The sequence below is a fragment of the Silurus meridionalis genome, chromosome 9, assembly GCF_014805685.1.
Source record: "Silurus meridionalis isolate SWU-2019-XX chromosome 9, ASM1480568v1, whole genome shotgun sequence".
Classification (NCBI taxonomy): domain Eukaryota; kingdom Metazoa; phylum Chordata; class Actinopteri; order Siluriformes; family Siluridae; genus Silurus; species Silurus meridionalis.
In genome coordinates this window covers 22,259,948-22,287,289 of record NC_060892.1, presented here as the reverse complement: position 1 = coordinate 22,287,289, position 27,342 = coordinate 22,259,948, and the positions used below count along the sequence as shown (strand labels likewise).

Below are 27,342 nucleotides of genomic sequence, written 5' to 3'. Positions count from 1 at the left end.
CTTCTTGATTCATTGACCAATTACTTTAAAAATGCCACATCCTCTAATAATTAATAAAATGATCACAAGTTGTGAGCTAAGATAATCAAACATATTGCAATGCAATGATCTTTAATGAGTTCAAGCTATTGGTTTGCAATCAAGATAATCAAAATGAATGAAGTCATGAAAATATAGTTAAACATTATTGGAGTCTTAAAACAGCACTTCATATGTTTAAATTAAAAATTGGAAACACACCTGTGAAAAAATACCATATTTTATGTTTTTTGAGAGACACATATGTTCCTTTTAGTTTATATGCAACTAACTACAGTAGGTAAAATAATAGGGTGAACATTTTCTTTGACAAAAAAATTATAATTGTACAGATTATAGACAGATGTAAATAGACCAGGGGCAAGGTTGGTGGCATCACAAGCATTATAGACATCAATCATAGCTGCACTTTTAACTCCCTCTGGAAACTGGCAGGGACTGCTGATCCAGCTTGTCCAGGATAGAGAGCCTAGTGTCAAAGGTTTGCCACAGACATGGACATAGAAATATGTCTGCACTGTTTGCACTAGGTTGCACTAGGACACTTACATTAGTCCTTGCTCTGTGTTCTGATAGGTAGCTCTATGTTGTTTAATGTAGCACCAAAATCTTTCATCAACTGAAACATTTGTTGCATCATACGGAACGAAAAATACACAGAACCCAGGACTATTGAGCAGCTAGAATCAGACAAGAATCAGAGAAGAAAAGGAGGAGAGTGAGGACTGAAAGAAGAATAAGATTGTAAGACTGTAGTGTGAGATTCAGGGAAGAGGTCAGACTGGGGCTCGGTGGTGATGAAGAGGTGCTGGATGACTGTGCAACTACTGCAGAAGTGAGAAGGGAGGCAGCTAGAAAGGTACTTGGTGTGACATCTGGAAATAGAAAAGAAGAGACATCTGGAAATAGAAAAGAGACGTGGTGGTGGAATGACCATAACGATCTGTGGCTTTCGCCACATCCCTCTTTACCTGCTGCCGCATCTCCTTGTACTCCTGCCGACTTTTCTCATCTCTCTGTCGATCCCAATTCTGTTTTGCCAACCGCTTTCTCCTTATGCTTTCCAGCAGGTAAAGAGGGATGTGGTGAAAGCCAAGGAAAAGGCATATAAGGAGCTGTATGAGTAGTTGGACACTAAGGAAGGAGATAAAGATTTATACCGATTTGCCAGAGGGAACGAGGGCAGAGGGACCGAGCTGGGAAGGATGTTCTGCAAGTTAGAGCAATAAAGGATGAAGATGGAAATGTGGTGACTAGTGAGGAGAGTGTGTTGAGAAGATGGAAGGAATATTTTGAGCAGCTGATGAACGAGGAAAATGAGAGAGAGAGAGAAGGTTGGATGGTGTGGAGATGGTGAAGCAGGAAGTTGATAGGATTAGTAAGGAGGAAGTGAGAGCAGCAAATAAGAGGATGAAGAGTGGAAAGTGGGTTGGACCAGATGACATACCGGTAGAAGCATGGAGATATTTAGGAGAGATGGCAGTGGAGTTTTACCCAGATTGTTTAAAAAGATTTTGGAAGGTGAGAGGATGACTGAGGAATGGAGGAGTGTGCTGATAATGATCTGTAAGAATAAAGGAGCTGTGCAGACCTGCAGTAACTACAGGCAAATAAAGTTGATTAGTCACACCATGAAGTTATGGGAAAGAGTAGTGGAAGCCAGGCTGAGAGAAGAGGTGACCATCTGTGAGCAACAGTACGGTTTTATGCTGAGGAGAAGCACCACAGACACATTATTTGCTTTGAGAATGTTGATGGAGAAGTATAGAGAAGGTCATAAGGAGTTGCATTGTGTGTTTGTGGATCTAGAGAAAGCGTATGACAGGGTGCCGAGAGAGGAGTTGTGGTATTGTATGAGGAAAAATCAGGTGTGTCAGAGAAGTATATAATGGGTGGTGCAGGACATGTATGAGGACAGTGTGACAGCAGTCCAGTGTGCAGTAGTTACAACAGACTGGTTTAAGGTGGAGGTTGGACTGCATCAAGGATCGGCTCTGAGCCCTTTCCTGTTTGCAGTGGTGATGGACAGGTTGATAGACGAGGTCAGACAGGAGTCTCCATGGACTTTGATGTTTGTGGATAATATTGTTATTTGTGGTGAGAGTAGGAATCAGGTTGAGATGAGCCTGGAGAGGTGGAGGTATGTGCTGGAGAGAAGGGGAATTAAAGTCAGTAGGAGTTAGACAGAGTACATGTGTGTGAATGAGATCAAGGATTGGCTCTGAGCCCTTTCCTGTTTGCAGTGGTGATGGACAGGTTGATAGACGAGGTCAGACAGGAGTCTCCATGGACTTTGATGTTTGTGGATAATATTGTTATTTGTGGTAAGAGTAGGAATCAGGTTGAGATGAGCCTGGAGAAGTGGAGGTATGCGCTGGAGAGAAGGGGAATGAAAGTCAGTAGAAGTTAGACAGAGTACATGTGTGTGAATGAGAGAGAGGTCAGTGGAGGGCTGCGGTTGCAGGAAGAATAGTTGGTGAGGTGGAGGAGTTCAGGTACTTGGGGTCAACAGTGCAAAGTAATGGAGAGTGTGTTAGAGAAGTGAAGAAAAGAGTGCAGACAGGGTGGAAAGGGCAGAGAAGAGTGGCAGGAGTGATTTGTGATAGAAGGGTATTTGCAAGAGTGAAAGGGAAAGTTTATAGGATTGTGGTGAGACCTGCGATGTTGTATGGATTAGAGACAGTGGCATTGACTAAATGACAGGAGGTGGAGCTGGAGGTAGCAGAGCTGAAGATTTTCAAAAGGTTTTTTAAAGGGACAGCGCATGTAGGACGTTTTGGAGACAAGGTGAGGGGGGCAAGATTAAGATGGTTTGGACATGTGCAGAGGAGGGACATATGGTATATCAGTAGGAGAATGCTGAGGATGGAGCCACTAGAAAGGAGGAAAAGAGAAAGACCAACGAGGAGGTTTATGGATGTGGTGAGGGAAGACATGCAGGTATTTGGGTTGAAAGAGGCAGATGTAGAGGACAGGGTGGTATGGAGACGGATGATCCGCTGTGGGATAAGCCGAAAGAAGAAGAAAAAGAAGAAGAAGAAGTTAGGTAGAGATTTAGGGATTAGGTACAGCATATCAAGGTTCTGGCGTGGCCTAGCCAGTCTCCAGACCTAAACCCAATAGAGAATCTTTGGACGGAGCTCAAACTCCGTGTTTCTCAGCGACAGGCCAGAAACCTGACTGATCTAGAAAAGATCTGTGTGGTGGAATGGGCCAAAATCCCTCCTGCAGTGTGTGCAAACCTGGTGAAAAACTACAGTAAACGTTTGACCTCTGTAATTGCAAACAAAGGCTACTGTACCAAATAGTAACATTGACTTTCTCAGGTGTTCAAATACTTATTTGCAGCTGTATCATACAAATAAATAGTTTAAAAATCATATATTGTGATTTCTGGATTTATTTTTTTAATTATGTCTCTCACAGTGGACATGCACCTACGATGACAATTTCAGACCCCTCCATGATTTCTAAGTGGGAGAACTTGCAAAATAGCAGGGTGTTCAAATACTTATTTTCCTCACTGTCATTGACACTTAACTTCGGTTATGTCAGGAATCGCTACGTACCCTTCTTCTCGGACTCCGCATTCTCTCAATGGCACCCTGGATTACCCTGATCCTGCTCTTTTTCATGTTCACGCTGTCTGCACCACGTTTATCCGGGGCTGCCCAGCGCTGCGCTTTCCATAGCACGGATACGTGGATTCTCTACACGAACTGTCTCTGCTTTCTCAGAACTTCGTGGACCGCGCTCCCGGAGCGCACCACTGGATATTACTGCTTCGCTACAAGTATTGGTGGATTATCTCCTGAGTATTCTCAATAAACTTTGTTTGCGTTTACTTCAGCTTCCGCCTCCTTATCCGCATTACAGGTTTTCTCGATCCGCATGACCAATCAATCAAATCGCGCCAACGCTGTTATGTAAAAAAAACTCCAAAAACACGTGCATGCACATTCTCATTTAATAACGCACATCATGTACATAAAGAAATTTCAAGCACGTTAATATATTGCCACCATATTGGTTTTTGTTTGTCTTGATCATCAGTTATCTCGACGCTTTTTGACTCTATATCAAGTTTTTATGAATATTTTTCTATAGCTGAAGTGTGTACCTGAGACTTGTTGGTGCTATTTGCTCTTCAGGCAGGTAGAAAGTGTGAATCTTGGCATTCTGTAGACGATCTTGCCCCATATGTTTGGCAAGGTCATAATAATGGCAAAAATGGGATGAAGGTGACAGCACAGTCTGGACACAACATCGGGCATAAGACATAACCATTAAATACTTTTTGCTACTTCATTGTACACATTCATCTCCAGCTCTCCATGTACAATTGTGTTTACCTGGACCTTAGGAAGGTTCTGATAGCGCCAGGCAATTTTCATGGTGTCTTGCTGATCCAGAGTCTGTGATATGGTTTTAAACTCTGTCTCTTCATCCTGAAGTGGAGATGGAATTTCCTGCAGCAAAACAAATACTTTACATTTTTGTTTTACTGATGAAAATCTATAGCAATGTTCATGAAAATAAATATAACATGCATTTGTAATTGCATTTTGTTTTCAGAGTACCGTAATTTCCGGACTATAAAGCGCACCCTTATATAAGCCTGTGAATTTTACAAATATTTTTATTTTTTAAAATAAATAAGCCGCACCTGTGTATAACCCACTGAAAACTAATGAACTTTACACAGGCTTTATCGAAAGACAGTGTCTGTTACACTGTGTAACGGGTGAAAGATGTTGTGGCTCCTTTAAGAGCAGAGCGGCATTTTGGGAATAGCACATCAATGCATTCTTCCGGTATTACTGCGTGTGTGTGCGTGTGAGACTGAGGATTATGTCCTAATTATTTTCTGATGCTTATTTCTAAGTTTCTTTGACTAACCCATAACGCTGTTGCCAAGAAAAATAAAAAAGCACGAGTTTTGGAAACCTGTCTGTGCTTATATGATTTGTGTTGGAACTGGAGTTTTAGTGAGCTCTCCCTTCACCCAGACTCAACGCGCTACAACGGCTTGTACAACAGTAGCCGACCAAGTAAGTAATTGTTCACTGTCTTCCTCCTTCCTTTCACAACTACAGTGGTACCTTGACCTACGAGTGCATTAATGTACGAGTTTTCCAAAGTACGAGCGGTCACTCGGTCGATTTTTTTGCTTTGTTACGCGAGCAAAAAATTGTGACGAAAATTAAGATAAGCAAAGAAGAAAAAGTACAAATTTTAAAGTTTAGGGATACGTAGTGTACAGGAGTGATAGTAAAAAATTTTCCCTCCGCCTCCGCCCACACACACACACACACACACACACACACACACACACACACACACACACACACACACACACCGGCGCTTTCGCTAGTCTCATCTCCAAGGAAAATACACTGAATAAAACCTTATTATATCTTTACATACTCTTTCTATTGTTTTCATACAATATTTGTTATTTAGAAATGTATTTTCCAATTTAATGACATGAAACATAAAAACAGGGTGTCATTTTGATCGGATTAATGCCATTTTAAGTATTTTCAATATGGAAAACTGATTTGATGTGCGAGCAAATTGAGATACGAGCTCATCCACGGAACTAATTAAACTCGTAGGTCAAGATACCACTGTATTTCTCTGGGAAATTTATCTTTTGGCATAGTCGTGTGTTTAAAAATCAACACCGGTGAAAGTTTTTCTCCCGATGCCGTGCAGCTCAGAACACAGGTGAGATGCGTTTTTTCGTTTCCGTTCGGAAATTTAATTGGTCTAATGTTATGTTGTTTAGTTTTTTTGCTTGAAGTTTGTGAAACTGGGAAAAACCCAGCCCCAATTCCATTAATTTTATTTATTTATTTTGTTGGTGCCTCAAATAATAAAGACTAAAGCAGAGGAAAGAGCCTTCTTTAACAAAGCACAACAGTTATGGAACAGCCTTCCAATTAGGGTTTGGGATACAGACAGAGTCTCAGTGTTCAAGTCTAGGCTGATAATTTGTCTGTTACCTTTTGGCTGTAGGTTTTCTTATTCTGACATAGCTAGTTGTGCTAGAGTGCCTACTTGCACCCTGATCACACTGTACAATCACGGATTACAGAACACCTTCTAGAATGGTGAATGCGGATGCTTCTCTGGCAGACGAGCTAAACATCTTTTACGCTCGTTTCGAGGCTGCAGCTAACTACGCTAGCGGTGCTAGCGGCACAAACAGTGTCCACACAGAGAGAGCCGGAGGGGTGAACACGTTCACCATCTCGGAGCATGAATACCAGGAAGGCAGCAGGACCAGATCACAGGTATCACAGGTTAGGTTCTGAAAGCCTGCGCTGACCAGCTAGCACCGGTGTTCACTGAGATATTCAACCTCTCACTGGAACGGTCTGTTGTCCCCTCATGTTTCAAACAGTCCACCATTGTTCCTGTCCCGAAGAAACCCCAGCCCACCTGCCTTAACGACTATTGCCCTGTAGCCTTGACCTAAGTAGTGATGAAGTGCTTTGAGAGACTGGTCAGAGACTTCATCACTACCAGACACACTGGACCCATTACAGTTCGCGTACCATCAGAACCGTTCTACTGAGGACGCCATTGCTCATCTCCTCCACACCACGATGAGCCACCCGGACCAGAGAAATGGGAATTATACCAAGATGCTGTTTGTGGACTACAGTTCAGCATTTAACACCATAATTCCCTCCACACTCACCTCTAAGTTGGAGGTCCTGGGACTCAGCCTGCCGCTGTGCCAATGGATCTCTAACTTCCTGACAGACAGACCACAAGCCATATGGGTGGGAAAACACACCTCATCCACCCTCACCCTCAGCACTGGAGCTCCCCAGGGTTGTGTTCTGAGCCCCCTGCTGTACTCACTGTACACATACAACTGTGTGGCCACTTCCAACTCCACCACCATCAAGTTTGCTGACGACACTGTTGTGGTGGGCCTGATCTCCAACAACGACGAGACGGCCTACCTACAGGAGGTTAAAAACCTGGAGAGATGGTGCCAGGAGAACAACCTTCTCCTGAATTTCAGCAAGACTAAGAAGTTGATAGTGGACTTCAGCACGAAGCAGGAGCAGTCATACCAACCGCTAAACATCAACAGGACTCCAGTGGAGAGAGTGGACAGTTTCCAATACCTAGGTGTTCACATCACACAGGGACTTTAAACCACCCTCTCAGGTGCTAAAGACTTTTTACCCCTGCACCATTGAGAGCGTTCTGACGGGAAGCATCACTTCCTGGTTTGGGAACAGCACTATGCAGGACAGACGAGCCCTCCAGAGGGTGGTGCGATCAGCTGAACGTACCATCCACACCAAGCTCCCTGACCTGCAGGACATCTACAGCACGCGGTGCCGGACCAGAGCCAGGAAGATTGTGAAGGACCTCAGCCATCCCAACAATGGACTCTTTTCATTGTTGCAATTAGGGAAACGCTTCCGCTCCCTGAAAGCGGACACAGAGAGAATGAGGAGGAGCTTCTTCCCGCAGGCCATTCAGAGTTTAAACCAGGAAACACCCAGGATCTAAAAACTCGTCCACTCTCTCCATCATCACACTTTTTCTCGGCACATATTTTTTCTTTTCGCACTACGACACTTTAAACTCTGGACTCGCACAGCACAGTGCACTTTATATTTTATACCACACCATACCACACACGGACACTTTAAGGACAATTACATAAACCACCTTAAATTGTTTACTGATTTACTGCTTACTGCCACAAGCATATTTTGTATATACAATTTTTTTTTCTCATATATATCTTTATATATTCTTATATTTTATATAGATTTATACTTTATTTATCTGCCTTCTTTTTCCTTGTTTTATTTTTCTCCCCATCCTATTCCTTCATGCCGGACCGTCATAAAAAGCATTTCACTGCATGTCGTACCCTGTATGTATGTGTACGTGACAAATAAAATTTTATTTGATTACAGTGTATTTAAACATTTATGTAACAATGAGAATATTCAACAATCATTATTTCTCCCTTCCTCTCTGTTGAGGTAAACATGCTCCTGAGGTACCAGTGATCAGTGTTCCTGTCACTTTTTTCTCTTCGGATCTGCCTGATCCATCCCGATGCCCTACCTCTGGATTGAATTCTCTACAATTGGAGACCACTTTGCGCAGCTGGGGATATCAACAGCCTAAAGAGCAATGAAGTTACTGGGCAATTCAAGAACTATAAAAAGATACACAGTCTGCAACAATGGCTTGTGTACGCAGTTTGCATGAAAACTTCTCCATTTGAAAGCTTTTCTGTGCCACCCAGATGAGGATGGGTTCTATTTTGAGTCTGTTCCTAGGTTTGTTCCTCATGATATCTCAGGGAGTTTTTCGTTGCCACTCTCGCAACTGGCATGCTCATTAGGGATAAAATTAAAAGGTACACACTATAAGGCATTTTATTATAAGGTTTAAACCTTTAAACCTTCTGGCGACCTCAACAGCTTCGGGAATAATATTTTCATATATTCAATATATTCACACCTCTCATCCAACTCAGCCCACTGTCTGCCCCCATTACACCTCTGGGAAACCCTCTAACAACTCCTTCCAGCACTCAAGTTGGGCTCACGATTTGTGAAGAGGATGTGTATTGGCTCTTTCAGAGACAAAAGACAAGGAAAGTTCCCGGCCCAGGCGGTGTCTTCCCCTCTTGTCTCAAAGCATTTGCTGACCAACTGGCTCCTATATTCACCTATATCTTCAACAGATCACTGGAGCTCTGTGAGGTCCCCTTCTGCTTCAAACTCTCCACAATCATCCCGGTCCCCAAGAAACCCTCCATTACTAGACTAAATGACTACAGGCCTGTCACTCTGACATCTGTCGTCATGAAGACCTTTGAGAAGCTGGTATTGGCCCAGAAGGTGACAGAACAGCTGCTGGATCCACTACAGTTTGCCTACCAAGCAAACAGATCGGTGGATGATGCAGTCAACATGGGGCTGCACTACATTCTGCAACACCTTGACTGCCCAGGAACATATGCCCGGATTCTGTTTGTCAACTTCAGTTCGGCTTTCAATACAATAACTCCAGGAATTTTCCACTCCAAACTCCTAAACCTCACTATACCCCCTGCCATCTGTCAGTGGATCACTAGCTTCCTTACAGGCAGGAAATAACAGATTTCAGACAGAGACTGGGGATATTACCTCCGGTATTCGGACAGTCAGCACTAGTGCTCCTCAGGAATGTCCTCTTCCCACTACTATTCTCCATCTATACGAACGACTGCACATCAAGTGACCCAACTGTAAATTTCTGAAATTTGCAGATGACACCACGCTCATCGGACTCCAGGGAGTCCAACATAAACTCCATTCTCAAAAAGGCCCAGCAGAGGATGTACTTTCTATGCCAATTAAGAAAGTACGGTCTGCCACTGGAGCTGTTGATGTAGTTCTACACTGCAGTCATTGAATCTGTCCTGTGCTCATCAATCACCATCAGTTAAAACAGCAGTAAAAATCATTCGTGCTCCCCTGCCCACTATCAAGGACTTGTAATATACAAGAACCAGAAACCAGGCAGGAAAAATCACTACTGACCCTTCGCACCATGGACACAACATCTTTCAGCTCCTCATTTCTGGCAGGCGCTACAGAACTCTGTTTACCAAACAGCCTTGTCCCAGAGAAAACATCTGGGCTTCTGAGTCATGTTTAGATATGGCTTCTTTTTTGACCTATAAGTTTAGTTTTTAGTATTAGTTTTAGCTGGCAATGTCGACTGGCACGGTGGATTGTGTTCACCCACAATGTTTTCTGGAAGTATTCCTGAGCCCATGTTGTGATTTCCATTACAGTAGCATTCCTGTATGATGCAAGGTCCTGAAGATCACGGGCATCCAGTATGTTTTTCCGGCCTTGACCCTTATGCACAGAGATTGTTCCAGATTCTCTGAAACTTTGGATGATATTATGCATTGTAGATGATGATAATTTTAAACCCTTTGCAATTTTTCTCTGAGAAACTTCTTTCTGATATTGCTCCACTATTTTACACCGCAGCATTGGGGGAATTGGTGATCCTCTGCCCATCTTGACTTCTGAGAGACACTGCCACTCTGAGAGGCTCTTTTTATACCCAATCATGTTGCCAAATTGACCTAATAAGTTGCAAATTGGTCCTCCAGCTTATTGCTACCTGTCCCAACTTTTTGGAATTTGTAGCTCTCATGAAATCCAAAATGAGCCAATATTTGGCATGCCATTTCAAAATGTCTCACTTTTGACATTTGATATGTTATCTATATTCTATTGTGAATAAAATATAAGTTTATGAGATTTGTAAATTATTGCCTTCCTTTTTTATTCACAATTTGTACAGTGTCCCAACTTTTTTGGAATTGGGTTTGTAAAATAAAATTGAAACTTACCTCATGAACTCTTTCTTTAGATCCGGGTGTCGGTTTTTAAGATGTTTGCAAATTGGTTGCAAATTGACATTGTTTGCAAATTGGTTTTTGATGATCTATGATGTTTCCCTTGTCATCAGCCACAAATACAAAATATTTTCATAGCCGTGTCTCAGTGCTTTTTTAAAGAGGACGCAAAATGTGCACCTTTTCGAAAGTGCATTAAGAACCTGGTTGACATGGTATTCTGTACTACCGGTATTTAAGAAAATATGGTGCTATAACGTTAACATTGTTTAGTACTGACTTGGCACCTAAATACTGGGTCTTTTGACAACACTAGTAGGCACTAATGCACCCTCTTACCATCAGAGATGCAGGCTTTTAAACTGATCACTGATTATAAGCTAAATGATCCCTATCCTCACTAGTCCAGATGATACAGCATATATAGTTTCCTTGTGCACATAGATTTCCCTAGATTATCAAACTTTTGATGATGTCATGTACATGATGGGATATTTAAAGTATGCAATTTAATGTTGAGGGACATTACTTTGAAATTGCTCAACAATTTGTAGACACAGTTTTTGAGATTGGCAAAACCATCTTTTCTTCTGAGATACCCAATCATATTACTGACCTGCTGCCAATTAGCCTAGTTTATTGCAAAATGTCCCCTCAGTTGTTTGTTTTAAGTAACACTTACTTTTTCCAGCATTTTATTAGCCTTGCCCTAACTTTGGCGTTATTATGTTGTTATTGTGAGTAAAATATGGTTTTATAAGATTTGCATATAATTGCATTCTGTTTGTATTTACATTGTACACAGAGTCCCAACTTTTTTGGGATGCTGTGTAATTGGGGTTTGGGGTTGTAAAACATAATACATCTTACATCTATTTGTTTTATCCTTTAAGCTATAAAATGTTTTTTTTGTTTTGTTTTTTTAACTCCGATAGCATATACAGAACATAATACCTTTATGATTTCTTCAGGGTGATCTTGAGCAGAAGCAATGAATAGTTCATGTCCACTCATTATGCCTTCTGCCAAGAAATATTGCAACAATGCACGAGAATAGCTGTCAAACTCATCCTCCCCTGCAAAAAACACACATGAAACAAGCACAAACACAGATGAACACAAACAAACACACTAATGACTAACTGTCAAATGAATACAAAAGGATAGGATAAACTTATTTATTGGATCTGAAATTATTGCAATCAGACTAGTATAGTTATGAAGTATAATAATTACTATTGTGTGTATTTTTAATTAAAGATAAAGCTAAAAAAAACATGGAAATACAGTCACCATGTTTGTTTGTTTACTCTACAATTTGTCAAATTCTTAAGTGAGCATTTTGATGAATTTGATCCTTGTAAGATTTACTGTCTGGGTGTGGATGTGTGTCTCCATGGTATTGATTTGTGGATGTGAGATTTTACTGACGTCTGTGTAGCCCTCAATTTTTAAAAAGGCTACTATTCCCATCTCTTCAATCATCTCCAGAATAATTATGGAAATTCAAACCAATATAAAGGCACTGAAAAAGCAAGGAAATAAAGAGCACCTATGGGACTCTTTGAAAGACCCATGAAGTGTATTGTTACTTCTCTGTGACTCTGTCAACACCTTACCTATTTTTGAGCCCTTTCAGTATGTTGTTTGTATGTTATTATTTATATGTTATTTACTTATGCAAGTTACTTAATTATTTTGTTTAGTTATTATAGAAACCGCTGTGGAGTCACAAATGATTTGTTCAAATCTTTTGAGTCTGCTTCTTTCTTTATTATTATTTGGTTTAAGCTCACTGCTGCTTTTGACACTATTAGTAAATTTTATCTCTATAGACTGCTTTTGTGTCAGATGATTAGAGGTTGCATCCTATCTCACTGCAAGCAATTTGTTCATGAGTGGTTGTGACAGTTCTAAAATTCATCCTGTTTGCACTGGTGTTCCACAAGGTTCACTTTAAGTCCCTTTAGTTATTAGCATCTTTATTTTCCCCCCTGGTCAGCAAATACAGTAATCCCTCATTTATCGCGGTGGTTACGTTCCAAAACCGCCCACAAAAAACAAAAAACAGCGATAAACGGACGCCACCCCAAAAATGCTTTTTTTTGTAAATCATCCTCCCACACACTTTAAACACACAGAAAACATTTGCAGGAATACAGTAATTATATTTTAATTTATAAACTTAATTATTTCAACAAAAAACTTAACATAAAACATAAAATCAATTCCATTTAAGTATTTTGGTCTATCGTGCTATCCGCGAGAGACCGGGAAAATCAGCGAAACCGTGGTAAAGCGGGGGATTACAGTACATACTTTTTGATAATCAGGTAAAAGCAGGCAAAATCTTGTTTTAAATTATTTTTTTTATGCAGACTCAATAGTTGAAAAACTGATTCATATTTATTTTTTCTACTGCATTGATTACTGTAATGCACATCTTGTTGGGGTATATAAAGAACTGTAAAAAGTTTAGGCAGGTGTAAAGAAATGTAAAGTAAGAATGCTTTTTAAAAAACAGATTACATTGTTTATTTGTATCAATTTACGAAATGCAAAGTGAGCAAACAGAAGAAAATCTAAATCAAATCAATATTTGGTGTAACTACCCTTTCATGTGCACACTTTGCACAAAGGCAGAGATTTTGTAGGACCAGAGTCAGGTGCATCATTACCGATTTCAACAAGCAAGTGCTAAGGTCATCAATTTCATATGTAGGTTGAAACATAGTCATTGGCTGACACAGAAACAGCTGTGTAGGAGGTGTAATAGTGGGTGATGAACAGCCAAACACTGTTACTAAAGTGAGCTTGTGCAAAACAGTTTTATGTCACAGGTCATGCACCATGGCAAGACTGAGCAATAAGTCACAAGGTCTGCAAGGTCTCTCCCAGGCAAAGATTTCAAAGTAGAGTGGGTTTCAAGGTGTGCTGTTCAAGCACAAAAAATGGCAATTTAAGGACCTTAGACACAGTGGTTGGCCAAGAAAGCTTATTTTAACAAAAATGTTAACAAAAATTTAAATATTTGACTGTAGCAGGTGGCAAGTTGTTTGCCAAAAATCTGAAGAGCAGTATGAGTGTCTGCAGGCAACAGTAAAGCATGGTGGTGTTCTTTGCAAGTTTGCAGCTGCATTTCTGCTAATAGAGTTGAAGATTTGGTCAGGATTATTGTAGGGCTGGGCGATATGGCCTAAAAAAAAAAATCTTTTCACAAAAAATCCGATTTGCGATTTAAATCGATTTTTTCCCCCCCTGCTTAAAATCAATCTGCATATGACAAAGAAAATGTTAAAAAAAAGTTGTAACTTTATTAAATAAAGTTTATTTACCCTTTTGGGATTATAACCCACTTTGGGTTAAAGTGCAATCAGAAACAACAAGCCAAAAATACAAGATGGCAGGCCATGCCATTGTAAATTGTGAAAATAGAACGTAACATAACATAAAATGAGCAAACCAACAAAGAACATTTTTTTGAGTGTTTAAATGTGGAACATGATTGAAAAGGCACCTGAGGTTTTAAGTGATTTTGCCTTTACTTTTCTCCAAAACTCCACAGTAAAATGAGAAAATTTTACCGAGTAATAGACAGGGACACTGTAAATAAAAATAATTTGAAAGATTGAGCAAACCTATAAAGAAAAATGTTTTATGAGTGAACGTGGGACATGGTTAAAAATGCAGTGATGCTTGGAGTGATTTTGCCTTTACTTTTCTTAAAAACTCCACAGTAAAATGAGTTGAAATTTGAAATTAGAATATAATAGACAGGGGGATTGTAAATAAGAATTATTTGAAAGATTGTGCAAACCTCAAAAAAATGTTTTATGAGTGTTTGAATATGGTGATTTAAATGCTCTGATTTTTCTGTTTCTTAACGGAAACGCCGTTCTGAAGCGTCATTACATGTATTTTGACCGCTCCCACCACCCATGCCATACGTGTATGATTAGACGCACAACACTAAACAAAGTGCGGCTGCTTAACCGTGTATTTTCAGGATGCGGCTGCTTAACCGCAGTCTTGTGCTGCCGCTGTCTTGTTCATATCATAGGGCCCTACATCTCTCCCATTTGACAGCATGCCTCTGTTGGAGGTGCTGCAGTTAATTGGTGGTACTGCTAACTTTGCTTGCAACAGCCTTCAAACACACTTTGCAGCGGGGTGTTGTTTGTGCTGCGTCTGACGCAGCAAAACCGAACCAAATCCCTTTCTTGGGAACGAGCTCTTCTCTGCTCGCTGCCATGTTGTTTGTGTTTCTCTATGGCAAACGTGCGGGGGGGCAGAGTTCGTTCGAAACTATGGAAGCCCAGAGGGGAGCGTCGGCGGACATTAAAGAGAAAACCGATTTTTATTAAAACACATCGATGTGAACTATACATTCAAGTTAATCGATAAAATCGATTTATCGCCCAGCCCTAGATTATTGGTTTCCCTAATGCTAAAATATATCAAGCAGATATCTATCATGCAATACAATCAGAAACAAGTCTGATTGCCCCAAATTTATTTTACAGCAAGACAACAACCCCAAATATAGTAGAGTCAGTAGAGTCAATGTCATTAAGAACCACCATTAAGAACTATCATCATTAAGAATATTGCTTGGATCTTAACATTAAGTCTGTCTTGGATTACATGAAGAGACAAAAGGATTTTAGGCAGCCTACATCCACAGAAGATCTGTGGTTAGTTCTCCAAGGTGTTTGGATGTCCAACCTACCTGCTAAAGTTGCTCATAAACTGTGTGCAATTGAAGAAGAATTGATGCTGATTTGCAGGTAAAGGGTGATCACACTAAATACTGATTTAGTTTGGATTTCTATTAGGTTAATTTACTTTTCATTTTGTTACCTGATAAACATATTTATTAACATTTCTATTTTTAAAAGCATTCTACATTTTTTTACACCTGCCTAAAGTTTACAAAGTTCTTTACATCCACTAAATAATTTACAAGAAGATTTAGCTAGAAACCTAATAAGGGTAGAGATTATTCCCATGACAAGCTACTGAGAACTTTTTTTTATTTGATAAACAATATAAAGCACTCTTTATGTGGCTTCTGATAAATGTGTCTGCCAAATACTGTAAATGTAAAAAAAAATTTTATTCTTACCAATAAGCAGCAGACTTCCCACTGCCAGTCCTCCTCCTAATCAACAGGAAAATGTACTGTTTAACATTTTTTAAATGTAATGATTATAGCCTATGCCTTCATTCTGCAGCCATGCCTTTACTATTTCATGGAGCAGTGTACTTTAAAATCATAGCATTCTATAACATACTATCATAACATATTATTTACTATTTCACAAAAGCAGTATACTTTAAAAAACAAAACATCAACTGTAATGACAGTCAATTTATTTGCATAACTGTGTATCGACGCAATTTTTTGTGTATTTCACTTTGCATTATAGTCAATGGCAGTGGCTTTCAGCTCACAACAGGGTTTTACTCTGTTAAACAACACCAGCAGTTTATTTAAATGGGAGTTTTACTGTTCCTGCGCTGAATAGTTCAGGTAAAGGCAAACTCACCGAGAGCACAATCCAGTGACGGTACACCGGAAGAAATGATGAGCTGCCCAGTATGAACAGACGGTTTAGTTCCAGGAATTTGAATCAGTTTACTGCGGTTTTTTTTCTGAAAGCTGGTGACGTTTCCCGATAAACGGGTCCCTTTAGCTGCGCTCTGCATGGGCACTGCCATGCTGGATTTTACATTCGCGAGTTCAAAGTTCATAGGAAACGGAAGTGAATAAAAGGTTCCGTCTGTAACTGTAAGGTAAGTTTATTATTTGAGCACTGCTTCTAATTCGTGTTTTAATAGATGCGAACAACAGTAACGTTTTACATGTAAATAAATAAACACAAAATTGTTTGAGTACTCGGCTTGTTTGTGAAAAAAGGAGATATTCGCGATGTGTTTCCATGGAGCTCATATCTCTTTGGCTTCAAAACAAAAAACGGGGTTATATTTTAAGTTTATGACTGGTTGTATTGGGATACGCTGAAATATTACATGTTACATGTTTAAAATAAACTCTTGATTCTAAAAATAAAATAAAAAAATTAAAGAAAAGCATACCAAAAATACCAAGAAAAGAAAAGAAACGAACACATTAGCATTATTCTCAGTGCGGTGTCCATGTTTTCGGTTTGTACTGATTACTGGCGGATATTCTTGGACATTTGAAGATGGTCCTCTCTTACCCTCTGCTTTTGTCCGAATTTTAGATCTGAAATGACAAAAACGAGTAAAATACATATGCTTATTGGGAGCAATATTTATTGTCAAATAAATTATTGGTTTTCTTGTTTGTATATTTTGTAAATAATAAAATCTAATGTTAGATACATGGTTGGTAAAGTGAGATTTATTTCTAACTCGGTGTATAGGGATCCATCTTTAATAACACGTGCAGCTTAATGTAATACAGTAATTTAAACTTACTGTATGGTCCTGTCAAATGCAATATGTTTTATAAATTATTATTTAATTACAACACTGCAATAAATATCACTGAATAATAATATATATATATATATATATTTAATTATTCAGTGATATTTATTGCAGTGTTGTAATTAATTAATAATTTATAAAACATTGTGTAGGGGTGCAATTAATATTCTTTTACACATAGCTTGACTAAATGCTATATTTTTGTACAAGCTTCTGGCACTTTTTTTTTTACAACATTTATATATATATATATATATATATATATATATATATATAATTTGCCCCTTCCTTATTCCATCTATTTTTGCATTATTGTCATACTTGTTTTAAATCTTTATACTAAATCTAATACAAACCGAAGACAATTTGAATAAATATTCATTGAAATGAGGGATGTGTAGACTTTTTTTATTATTTTAATTGTAAACCAAGGCAGCTACATTCCATAACAATTTACTGATGACTGTTTGACCATATCTAGTGCATGAATCAATCTTTTTAAGTTTACCCAGGCTCTAATTTTAAACAAAATTCTCTGCTTTCCCTGATAGAACAAGCATAAAAGCATAATCATAACTTTTCCATTCAGATAGGTGGCTTACTGTGTGAGTATGTGTGTAATGTAAGACTGTATGTCTGTATAAGGGGAGGTTTGTGACTGGTTATCAATGTAAATCTTAGGCGCTTTTTTTTTTGCCACACTGAAGTTTTCATGTTTACGAGTGCAGTGTTTTAAAGCACTCCTCTGAATGTCTCGCTGTGTTTGTTAATTTTTTTTTTTTTTTTTTATCTTGGAACTTATGCACAGTTCTTTAATCCTAAACATTCGCTTCTTCAGGCTCCACCCTCTATTCACAACTGACATCACAGTGAGACTGTGTGCAATGCAAGACTGTGTGTTATGTGAGATTGTGTAATGTGATACTCTGCACTACAATAACAGTTGCTGTTACAGGTTATTATACAGGTGTTTTGCGAAGGTGCTTGATGTCACAGCATTTGTTTAGCAAGGTGTTGGGTTTTTTTGGCTATGCTGTTCAGTATGGCTGCATCGCTCACTGCACATTCGAGTACATTGGAGAGTTTGTCATGGTAAGTTAATTACATCTTTTTTATTAACTTATAATACACATAATGTTAAACATAGTCATCAGCTTAACTCATACAGGTCATCTAACCAAGATATAAATTAAGTTCCATTGACATTTTTTTGCTGTCTCACAAACATATGTCTCATGCCAAGCTGGAAATTTCATAGTTGGTCCTCTAATTAATAACCTCTAATTAATTTATAGCCTTTTAAGACCAGAACTAACCATAGGCTCCCCACCAGACTGTTATTCTGTACTCATATATATATATTAATTCATATGGTCCTGGCAACTGCAGGTTCAATTTTACTAAAGTTAGGGGGGGGGAGAAATGAAAAACATAAAATTGCTTGTCTTTTATTTATTAACACAGTTTATTATTATTAACATTTGTGAATATCAACGTTTCAAGTTTACAGAAAAACAATTTATTTAAATAAAAAATAAAATAATAAATCAAGTTTCTGGTATTGAGTGAGTAGCCACAGTGACACAAAGTGCAAAGCGGAGAATAAACAAACTTGCAGTCCAACACTTAATTTGTTCATGAGGGAGCTCAGATTTTAACTATGTTCCGCACGTAAAAAGCTATATTGCACCTTTTACAATAACTTTTGCACTAATTTCAAAACTGTATTGTAATTTTTCACAACTCTAGACATAAAACTTACAACTGTAATTTCAGTTACATATAAACCTAAGCTCATATGCATTTCACAAATTACATTTACGTACTCATTTTATTACCAGCAACTAACTAGAAACTGATCCATTACTCTTAATGTGTTTAGATCCTGCAAATTATGTATGAACCAATTATGTTATATATGGATGTAATATTTCAGCAGCATTCCTTTTCTATATAGATAACCATTTGTTTAGCTTCTTCCAGTAATCATTGAAAGGAATACTGCTGAATGCTTGATTGTACAACCCCAATTCCTAAAAAAAGAATGCAACAAATCCATAAACCCATATATTATTCATAGTAACATAGAAATCATATTAAATGTTTAAACTGAGGAAGTGTACCATTTAAAGGAAAATATAAGGTAATTTAGAATTTGATGGCCATAACACACAAAAGAAAATTGGGACAGGGCCATGTTTACCACTGTGTAGCATCCCTTCTTTTTTCAACAAGTCTGTAATTATCTAAAAACTAAGGAGACCAGTTGCTAAAGTTTTGGAAGAGAAATGATGTCCCATTTGTGTCTCATACAGGATTCTAGCTACTTAACAGTCCTTTGTATTTTTTTCTTATTCTTAATTTCCTTATGCACCAAATGGTTTTTGTTGGCAAAAAGTCTGGTTTCAGCATTTAGATTCTACTAGAGAGCCATGCTTTTTAATGCAGTCTAGCACTGTCTTGCTGAAAGGCCTTTCCTGAAAAAGATGTCATCTGTATGGAAGCGTTGTTGCTCTAAATCCTGTGTTAATATTAGTTTGTGTGTTAATTTTCTGTACAGTGTTCAGGACCATCTATGGAACCAACCATCACCAATTACGACATTGTTTTTTCAGAACGCCTCAGCAGACACTTATACCGCATAGAGAAGTGAGTGTGGTATACATCACTAAATGGAGTTTGTTTATGTATGTATACATAGAGTGTAATGGTAATAGTATTTTAAGCGCTAATACTACTAACTAGTGACCTAGAGGTTTTTGTAAATTTGTGGCGTTTTTTTTTTTTTTTTTACAGAGGGGATATTGTTATTGCCAAGAGCCCATTTGACCCAAAAATGAACATCTGTAAACGAGTTATTGGACTGGAGGGAGATAAAGTGTGCACCAGTGGACCTTTAGATAAATTTAAAACACACACTTTTGTGAGTATAAATTGTGTCTAAGAGTCACTGTGAATTGTGTTCTTGCCTATTTAATAGCTGGGGTTTTGTGTACCTGAAGACTTGAATCAAACATGATTGGTTTGCACTTAGCAGAAGGTAAGCAGAAGCTTATTCATATCAACTTAGCAGAAGTTTATTCATATCAACTTGTGATATGGCTTTTTAATAAAAGTAAATAAATCCACCCCAGAAGAGTTACATTGTGTGTTTGTGGATTTAGAGATAGCATATGACAGGGTGCTGAGAGAGGAATTATGGTATTGTATGAGGAAGACAGGTGTGTCAAAGAAGTATTTGAGGGTAGAGCAGGACATGTATGAGGACAGTGTGACAGCAGTGAAGTGTGCAGTAGGAACTAGAGACTGGTTTAAGGTGGAGGTTGGACTGCATCAAAGATCGGCTTTAAGCCCTTTCTTGTTTGCCGTGGTGATGGACAGGTTGATGAAAGAGGGCAGACAGAAATCTCCATGGACTATAATGAGTATGGAGCACATTTAGAAGAGCCTGGAGAGAAAAGGGGACTGAAAGTCAGTAGGAGTAAGACAAAATACCTGTGTGTGAATGAGAGGGAGAGCAGTGGAGGGGTGCGGTTACAGGAAGAATAGTTGATGAAGGTGGAGGAGTTCAGGTACCTGGGTTCAACAGTGTAAAGTAATGGAGAGTGTGTTAGAGAAGTGAAGAAAAGAGTGCAGGCAGGGTGGAGTGGGTGGTGAAGAGTGATAGCAGGAGTGATTTGTGATCATCTGCAAGAGTGAATGGGAAAAGTTTATAGGACTGTGGTGAGACCTGCGATGTTGTATGGTTTAGAGACAGTGGCATTGACTAAAAGATTTTCTTAGTTTTTACTCGTGTGTGTGTGTGTGTGTGTGTGTGTGTGTGTGTGTGTGTGTGTGTTAGGTCCCAAGAGGTCATGTGTGGCTGGAAGGTGATAATTTGCAGAACTCCACAGACTCACGGAGTTATGGTCCTGTTCCCTATGCACTAATACAAGGACGAGTATGTTTAAAGGTAAAAACACAAACCGCAAATTGTACATCACAATATCAAAGTAGATGGCATTTAGTAGTGCTAGAATTTTGCTTTAGCTATAGTATTATAGTATAAATAATTTTTGATTTCTTGCTAGGGTTACAGGAAAAATGTTATTTTCTGTCCATAAAAATAAAATTTAAGTGCCAGATTGTGTCTTAAAGTAAATGCACTTTCTGCACCCTTCAACATTTACTGAAAAATATGAAGGACAGTGATATATGAATGAGAACCAATAAAATAAGTCTAATATGAGTCTGGTATATTGCCAACATATTGCGATATTAGTAATCATTACATCTATACAGAGTTGTTTGGAAAAAACTGCTAATGGTTTAAAGGATAAGCTAAATAAAGTTTAATCTGCCATACTGATATAAACTGATCTCTCCTTTTTTGTACACTAAGTAATATAATGAAATATAATTAGTAGTTTAAACTTTTGACTACTATAATTAATTGTGGTCTCAAATGGCTTTCCATTTTTTTCTGAGCTATTATATGTTAACTGGCATTCAGCCGGGTTTAATAGTTCAGACTGAGGTCTGAAGATTAAGGTGAGCAGTTTTGGTAATAAATTCTAACTACAGATGCACTAGATGGACAAGATTATTGGGGTTGAGGTCAGGGCTCTGTGCTGGCCAGTCTTTTTCCACACTAAACTCCTCCACCCATGTTTTTCTCGGGTTAGGGTTAGGGTTCCCGAAACTGTTCCCACAAAGTCAGAAGCATAGCAATGTTCAAATTTTCTTGGAATCCTGAAAATGGGGGTCTAATGCTGTTTAATGCATTCCGAGTTGTTTACACTGTTTAAAGAGTTTGATTCTCATGGCCAAAGTTTCAAACCGCAATTTGGTTGTATGACAGAGTATTTCTGTTCCAAATACACTCCTTCTGGGTCTGTATAAGTTTTGGAAAATTATTTTCAAGTATGGCCCTTCATGATTTCATGAACAGCAGAATAACTTGCTTCTTATGAAAGAATATGCGCACACAGCAACCAGAGTGAGAGCAAGAGCACACCCATTAATGTGCTTCATTTGGTTATAGAAGTTGTTGGCAGTGCTGGACAGGACTTGTCAATTCAAGAAGAATGTCTCCAAAGAAGTGTGTTTTAAGATGTGAGGGAAGAATATTGTTCTACAGTACTTACCATATAGACACATCTTTCTGTAGTTGCCGTAGCTTTTGTTCTTGATGTTCAATTTCAGTCTCTGGATCTGTTTCTGGATCAAATGTGTCTGGCTGGATCTGATTGTTAGCCATAGTTAATTTAAGACTATAAAGTATTTTTAAGACTTGTTGTTCCTGTTTTATTTATATCGATGCGATCAACTTGCAGATGATCGCTATGCAAAAGCTGTTCATGTTTGCGATTCTTAGGCCCACGGCATGCCTCCAGGAGCTCGGTTGCTTTCGAAGAGAAACATAAAGCTGTTTCTTTCTGATAAAACCTAAGACTCTTTGGAGATATGAAGAATGCAATATGACTGTATAGGTAATCAAGATGAAAATGAGTTTGTTCGAAACTGTGGGTATGTCGTCCCTTTTAAAATTTCCCTTCACTTGAAGCATGGTAATTGTTTAAAAACCTTCTGTCTCCTGTTTTCCGTCTTACATATGTTGTTCTGTTACAGTCATAAATGTCAAATTCAGACTAATCGGGACTCACAAAACGTTCTTCCAGTCAATATGTCCAATTATGGTGTCTTTTTGCCCTCTTTATTTATTTGCTTTATTTGTAGCCTTAAGGAGAGAAAATGTTGCCCATAAGCACTGTATCTGTAAGCTTTCCAGTAACAGTGGTTGTTGACAGTGGTACATCACATCTGTTATTGGGCTGTGCTATAAGCTAAACACTAGTTAAGTGTCTGTTGCAATGGCCCAACACCCCGGGTTGCCAGTCCTCATGAAGAGTGGTACATTTTGTTCTTTGTGTCCTTGTCAGTCTCAGTACTGTGTTTTCTTTGCAGACAGTAGTAAATCAATTTTCAATTGAGAATATGGTGTGTTTTGTATATCCTAACATTAAAATATTTGTAATTTTCATTTCTAACATAATAAAACACATGCCTGGCATACTGGACTTCCTGTTCAGCACTACTCTTATGTGTGTTTGTCTTGCAGCTATGGCCTCCACACAGTGTTGGCGTGTTAAACAAGAGTCCTAACGCCGAGCGCATTTTACGCACTGAATAACAGTAACCACAATCATCTCTCCTTCATAGTTTTTGAAAAATAAACTTGTATTCAGGAATGCGAAAGTGTCTTTTCATTTTATTGACCGTAATAAATTATGACTTCATCTTGGATGCCATGCTGTGTCTGTTATGTGTCCGTTAAAGGTGGAGCAGAAATAGTTTATTGACCAAGTTTTATCACATAATGTATGAAGTTTACCCTAAGATCATTAAATCTTAATCAAATGCAGAACTAATATACAATATATATAATGTGTATATATAATATAAAAATGTACTAGAGTAAAAATAAAAAGACATTTACATAAAAAAATGTTTACTGTTTTTTTTTTTTTTTTTATAATAAATTCTAATAATATGTTTTCCTTTTTTATTTACAGCATTTGTTAGACATCCTTATCCAGAGCGACTTACAACTTTATCATTCATACAGCTAAGCAGTAATTCAAGGTTAAGGGCAGTGCTCAAAGGCCTAGCAGTATCTAAACAGTATTGAGAACTCACAACCTTCTAATCAAAAGTCCAACACCTTAACTATTGAGGTACCACTTCCCCAGAGTCAGTTGTTATAGTGGTTTAATTGACAATTAATTGGTGACATTGGTCCTTTGATTGTTTCTTTTAATAGGAAAGAATATAAAAATGAACTGTCTTATTGTAAATTTGCATTAGGTGTTTTGTGTGTGTGTGTGTGTGTGTGTGTGTGTGTGTGTGTGTGTGTGTGTGTGAGAGAGGGAGTGATAGAGTGAGAGAGAGAGAGAGAGAGAAAAACACTGATGAGAATCAGTGATATCATGACAATACTGACTTTTATATACCATTTAAGGCATAACATTATGACCGCCTGCCAAATATTGTGTTGGTCCCACTTTGCTGCAAATACAGTCCTGACCTGTCAAGAATTATAAGCATTAACTTCTTCAGCAATTTGAGCTACAGGAGCTCCTCTGTTGGATCAGTTTTGGAGATGTTCTGACCGAGTCATCTAGACATCACAATTTGGTCCTTGTCAAACTCGCTCAAATCCTTACGCTTGCCCATTTTTCCTGCTTCTAATAGATCAACTTTGAGGAGAAATTTGTTCACTTGCTGCATAATAATATCCCACCCGCTAACAGGTGCCATGATGAGATAATCAGTCTTATTCACTTTACCAGTCATAATGTTATAATTTCATAATGTTATGCCTGTTCAGTGTATATACAGCAAAAGGTGAATACAAACATAGAGGTGATTAAAGGCACAACCACTTCTAGTTGAATCAGTAAAAACAATCTCTACTTATTGCAGAAATGACTATAATAACAGAACAAAGATTATTGAAGCATCACCACCCAAGTTTTTTTGAAACATTTTCATTAAATACCACTCTCCACCATAAAGCTAATATATTTTAAAGCAAAAATTAAAAAGACAAAAAAAAACTCTGAATTTAGGTACTTTTGTGTACTTTTTCTTTATAAAAACTTCCTTTGTATTCTCACCATGCACTAAATATATATTTAGAGAGCAGAACATCTAAAATGTAATGCTTGTATGATGCAAAACTTTTTTACATAATAATAGCTTTCATTCACACCACTGGTAACAGAATAAATCGATTTGGTCTTCGATTACCTGGTCAGAATTATCCAGGAAAGCAGAGCTATAACCTGATCACCAAAAAACCTTATGTGAACCTCATAATTAGCAAGAAACACAGGACCTCTGATCAGATTAAGATTTGTTTACTCAAATCACTTTGTCCAAGAGACACACTCTTACTGTGTTCAGCAAGATGGTTATCTGCATACAATTATATTGGTCAACATCTACACTTATAAAGGGTGTAAAACATTTTTTCCTCTAAATTTCTACCCCAGGAACTATGTCACAGTAAGTTGGAAAAAGAAACTGCCATGATTCATTTTTACTACATTTTTAAAACTCCAATTTTCTTGGTTGTGTGGAATTTTTATATTCACTGTAGCTCCATATTTTAGTTTTGAAATTACTAAAATTATAGTCTGTCTGTTTCTCTAAATTTCTCTAATTTGTTACAGTAGTTTCCTCTAGTTTGCAGTGGTCAGGAGCTCACAGCACAAGTGACGTAAGGATTGCATGCGTCTGCTTGTTAACGGAAAACCATTCAATGAAGCTTTCGCGGCAGAGTTTTTGTGATGATATAATTGCCAGTGAAAGTTTGGAACTCAGCAGAGTATAATGCACCATGCTCCTCAGCATTTAGTGAGCCTGCTTTGCAGCTTCACGTGGTGGTCTGCTTCATGGCTGAGTTACTGCTCTTCCTAAATGCTTCAACATTCTAACAATACCACTTACATTTAATCATGGAATATATAACAAGTTTACAACCTGATGTAAAAGGCATCCTTTCATAGTGCTATTCTTGAATTTACAGACCTCTTCAGAATAACTCTTTTTTTCAAACGTTAAATATGAATTACAATTCTTGTTCCTTTAATTCCCACCCATAAAAAACTTGTGACAATGAATGTAACTGGTTGGTTAGACCCTTTCAATAAACATGCCTCATAGTGAATGAACAGTGTGTTATTTGGTTTTTAGCTTGACCCAAGAGGTACAAGAAGCATCTTTAAAATAAGCTAATTTATTTTTGGGATATGGTATATGCTTTTTGTATAAAATAAGTAGTTGGTATAATGTAAAGTCTATATATATTTTTTATTTTATTGTTATAAAAAAACACATCAGGTGCACACATTATCACTTATCTCGGTTTTCTAGTATCAGAACATAATAAAAATTATCTCAAGAAAGAATTACATACATTAAATATTACACTGTGCCATTATTTATTTTTTACAAAATAAAGCCAAATTTTAAAAAGCGTGTAAAAAAAAAAAAAGCTAACTTTCACTTCTAGCATAGGATTTAAGAGGCTAAGTAACAGCCAAGTGCTGCTAATCAAATACACCTGATAACTGATTATCAAGTGTAACCACCTCTATAAAAGCCAAAGCTGCAGCAGTTTGCTGGTCTGGAACATACAGGTGTTAACACAATGCCAGAAGGAAAGGCAGCACTAATCGTTGTGAAGCAATTGCTGCTGTCCATCAACCTGACAAAGTCTATACAGCCATTTCCAAACAATTTAGTCCATCATTCTTCAGTGAGAAACATTATTCACATGGAAAGCATTTACAACATTTGCCAGTCTTCACAGGAGTGAACGTAAGAGCAAATTCACCACAAGGTCAGACTAAAATAAGTAAATTAGAAAAAAATGAAAAATTTGGTTTGGTTGGAAGGGTTGCCAGGAGAAAGCTTCTTCTCAATGTCATCTAAACAAACTGCAAGTCTTCTGGAGTAATGTCCATTGGACAGATGAGACCAAAGTGGAGATGTTTCGACAGCCTTTTTACCTGGACAACTTGTACTGCAATTGCTATGAACAGTTTTGCATTCAAGTGTTCATTAGTGAAGAGCTGATAAACTCAACAATGATATAAACTAATGATTGGACAGTTGGGGTCACCCATATAAGGATGTGTTTCTCTCAAGGTTTCTTCCTTATACCATGTCCGTTTTTTTTTTTTTCTTTCAAGAGTCACTGGTTTGCTTATTAGGGATAAACGTATATGGACTAATTTTTAATTTAAAAAATTATATTTCTGTAAACTGCTTTGGGAAGTTGTAGTTGCTTTGAGAAGTAGCTGTTTGGTTTTTAATGCAATTTGTCTAGTCCCTCATTTTTTAACACAATTTTACACCTCACACATATCCCCAATATTGGAATAATGACGTTACATACAAATGTTTTTTTCTGAACTGATGATTTGTTTTGCCCTCTCCATCTGCACTTTGCATTATGTTTCTTTTTTTTACTAGAATAAAACTCTTGTCGCACATCAATGACGTCATCACCTTGCGGACTGGGAGAGGGGCGCCATTTCGGGACAAAGCCTGGAAACTCCATGTGACGTGTGAGCGACCGTCTGAGCTCCTCCCACTTCAGCTAGTTAACCTTTTGTAAAACTTGTAAACTTTGTTCCGATTTATAAAAACGCATGTTAACTAGATCTTGCAATTATATGAATTTACACAAAAACGTGCAATTTATATGCGTGATGTTCAGTTGTACTTTGTATTTATTAAAATAAATAACTAAAAACTATTTTAACATAAATTTGTTTTTTTAGTTCTTTACTGTAGTAAGCTCAAACTCGCTCACTCTAATCCCCCTTCCCCTCCCCCGTGTGTGTGTGTGTGTGTGT

General features: G+C 37.9%; 2 protein-coding genes across 5 annotated transcripts in view; one reads left to right on the top strand and one right to left on the bottom strand.

Moving 5' to 3' along the window:
• The window catches only part of elp4 (elongator acetyltransferase complex subunit 4), a 34,076-nt gene extending 17,866 nt beyond the window's left edge, over positions 1–16,210 (bottom strand). For both annotated transcript variants that reach the window (XM_046857013.1, XM_046857015.1), the window contains exons 1-5: positions 16,006–16,210; positions 15,582–15,617; positions 11,411–11,532; positions 4,392–4,508; positions 4,160–4,293 (exon numbers count right to left, since the gene is read on the bottom strand). In XM_046857013.1, the coding sequence (XP_046712969.1) occupies positions 4,160–4,293; positions 4,392–4,508; positions 11,411–11,532; positions 15,582–15,617; positions 16,006–16,210 (614 nt within the window). The remainder of the gene's footprint in view (positions 1–4,159; positions 4,294–4,391; positions 4,509–11,410; positions 11,533–15,581; positions 15,618–16,005) is intronic.
• On the top strand, positions 16,118–27,254 carry immp1l (inner mitochondrial membrane peptidase subunit 1). Of its 3 annotated transcripts, none has more exons than XM_046857018.1 (6): positions 16,118–16,252; positions 17,889–18,025; positions 19,494–19,582; positions 19,730–19,856; positions 20,775–20,885; positions 26,957–27,254. In XM_046857018.1, exons 2-6 carry the CDS (start codon positions 17,921–17,923, stop codon positions 26,981–26,983), a joined length of 459 nt encoding a protein of 152 aa, XP_046712974.1. In that variant the 5' UTR covers positions 16,118–16,252; positions 17,889–17,920; the 3' UTR covers positions 26,984–27,254. The 3 variants fall into 3 exon arrangements, with proteins under 3 accessions (XP_046712974.1, XP_046712972.1, XP_046712973.1); XM_046857016.1 differs by lacking the exon at positions 26,957–27,254 and adding an exon at positions 23,034–23,223; XM_046857017.1 differs by lacking the exons at positions 16,118–16,252; positions 26,957–27,254 and adding an exon at positions 23,034–23,223 and having other exon boundaries at positions 17,236–18,025.
• The last annotated feature ends 88 nt before the right edge of the window (positions 27,255–27,342 follow it).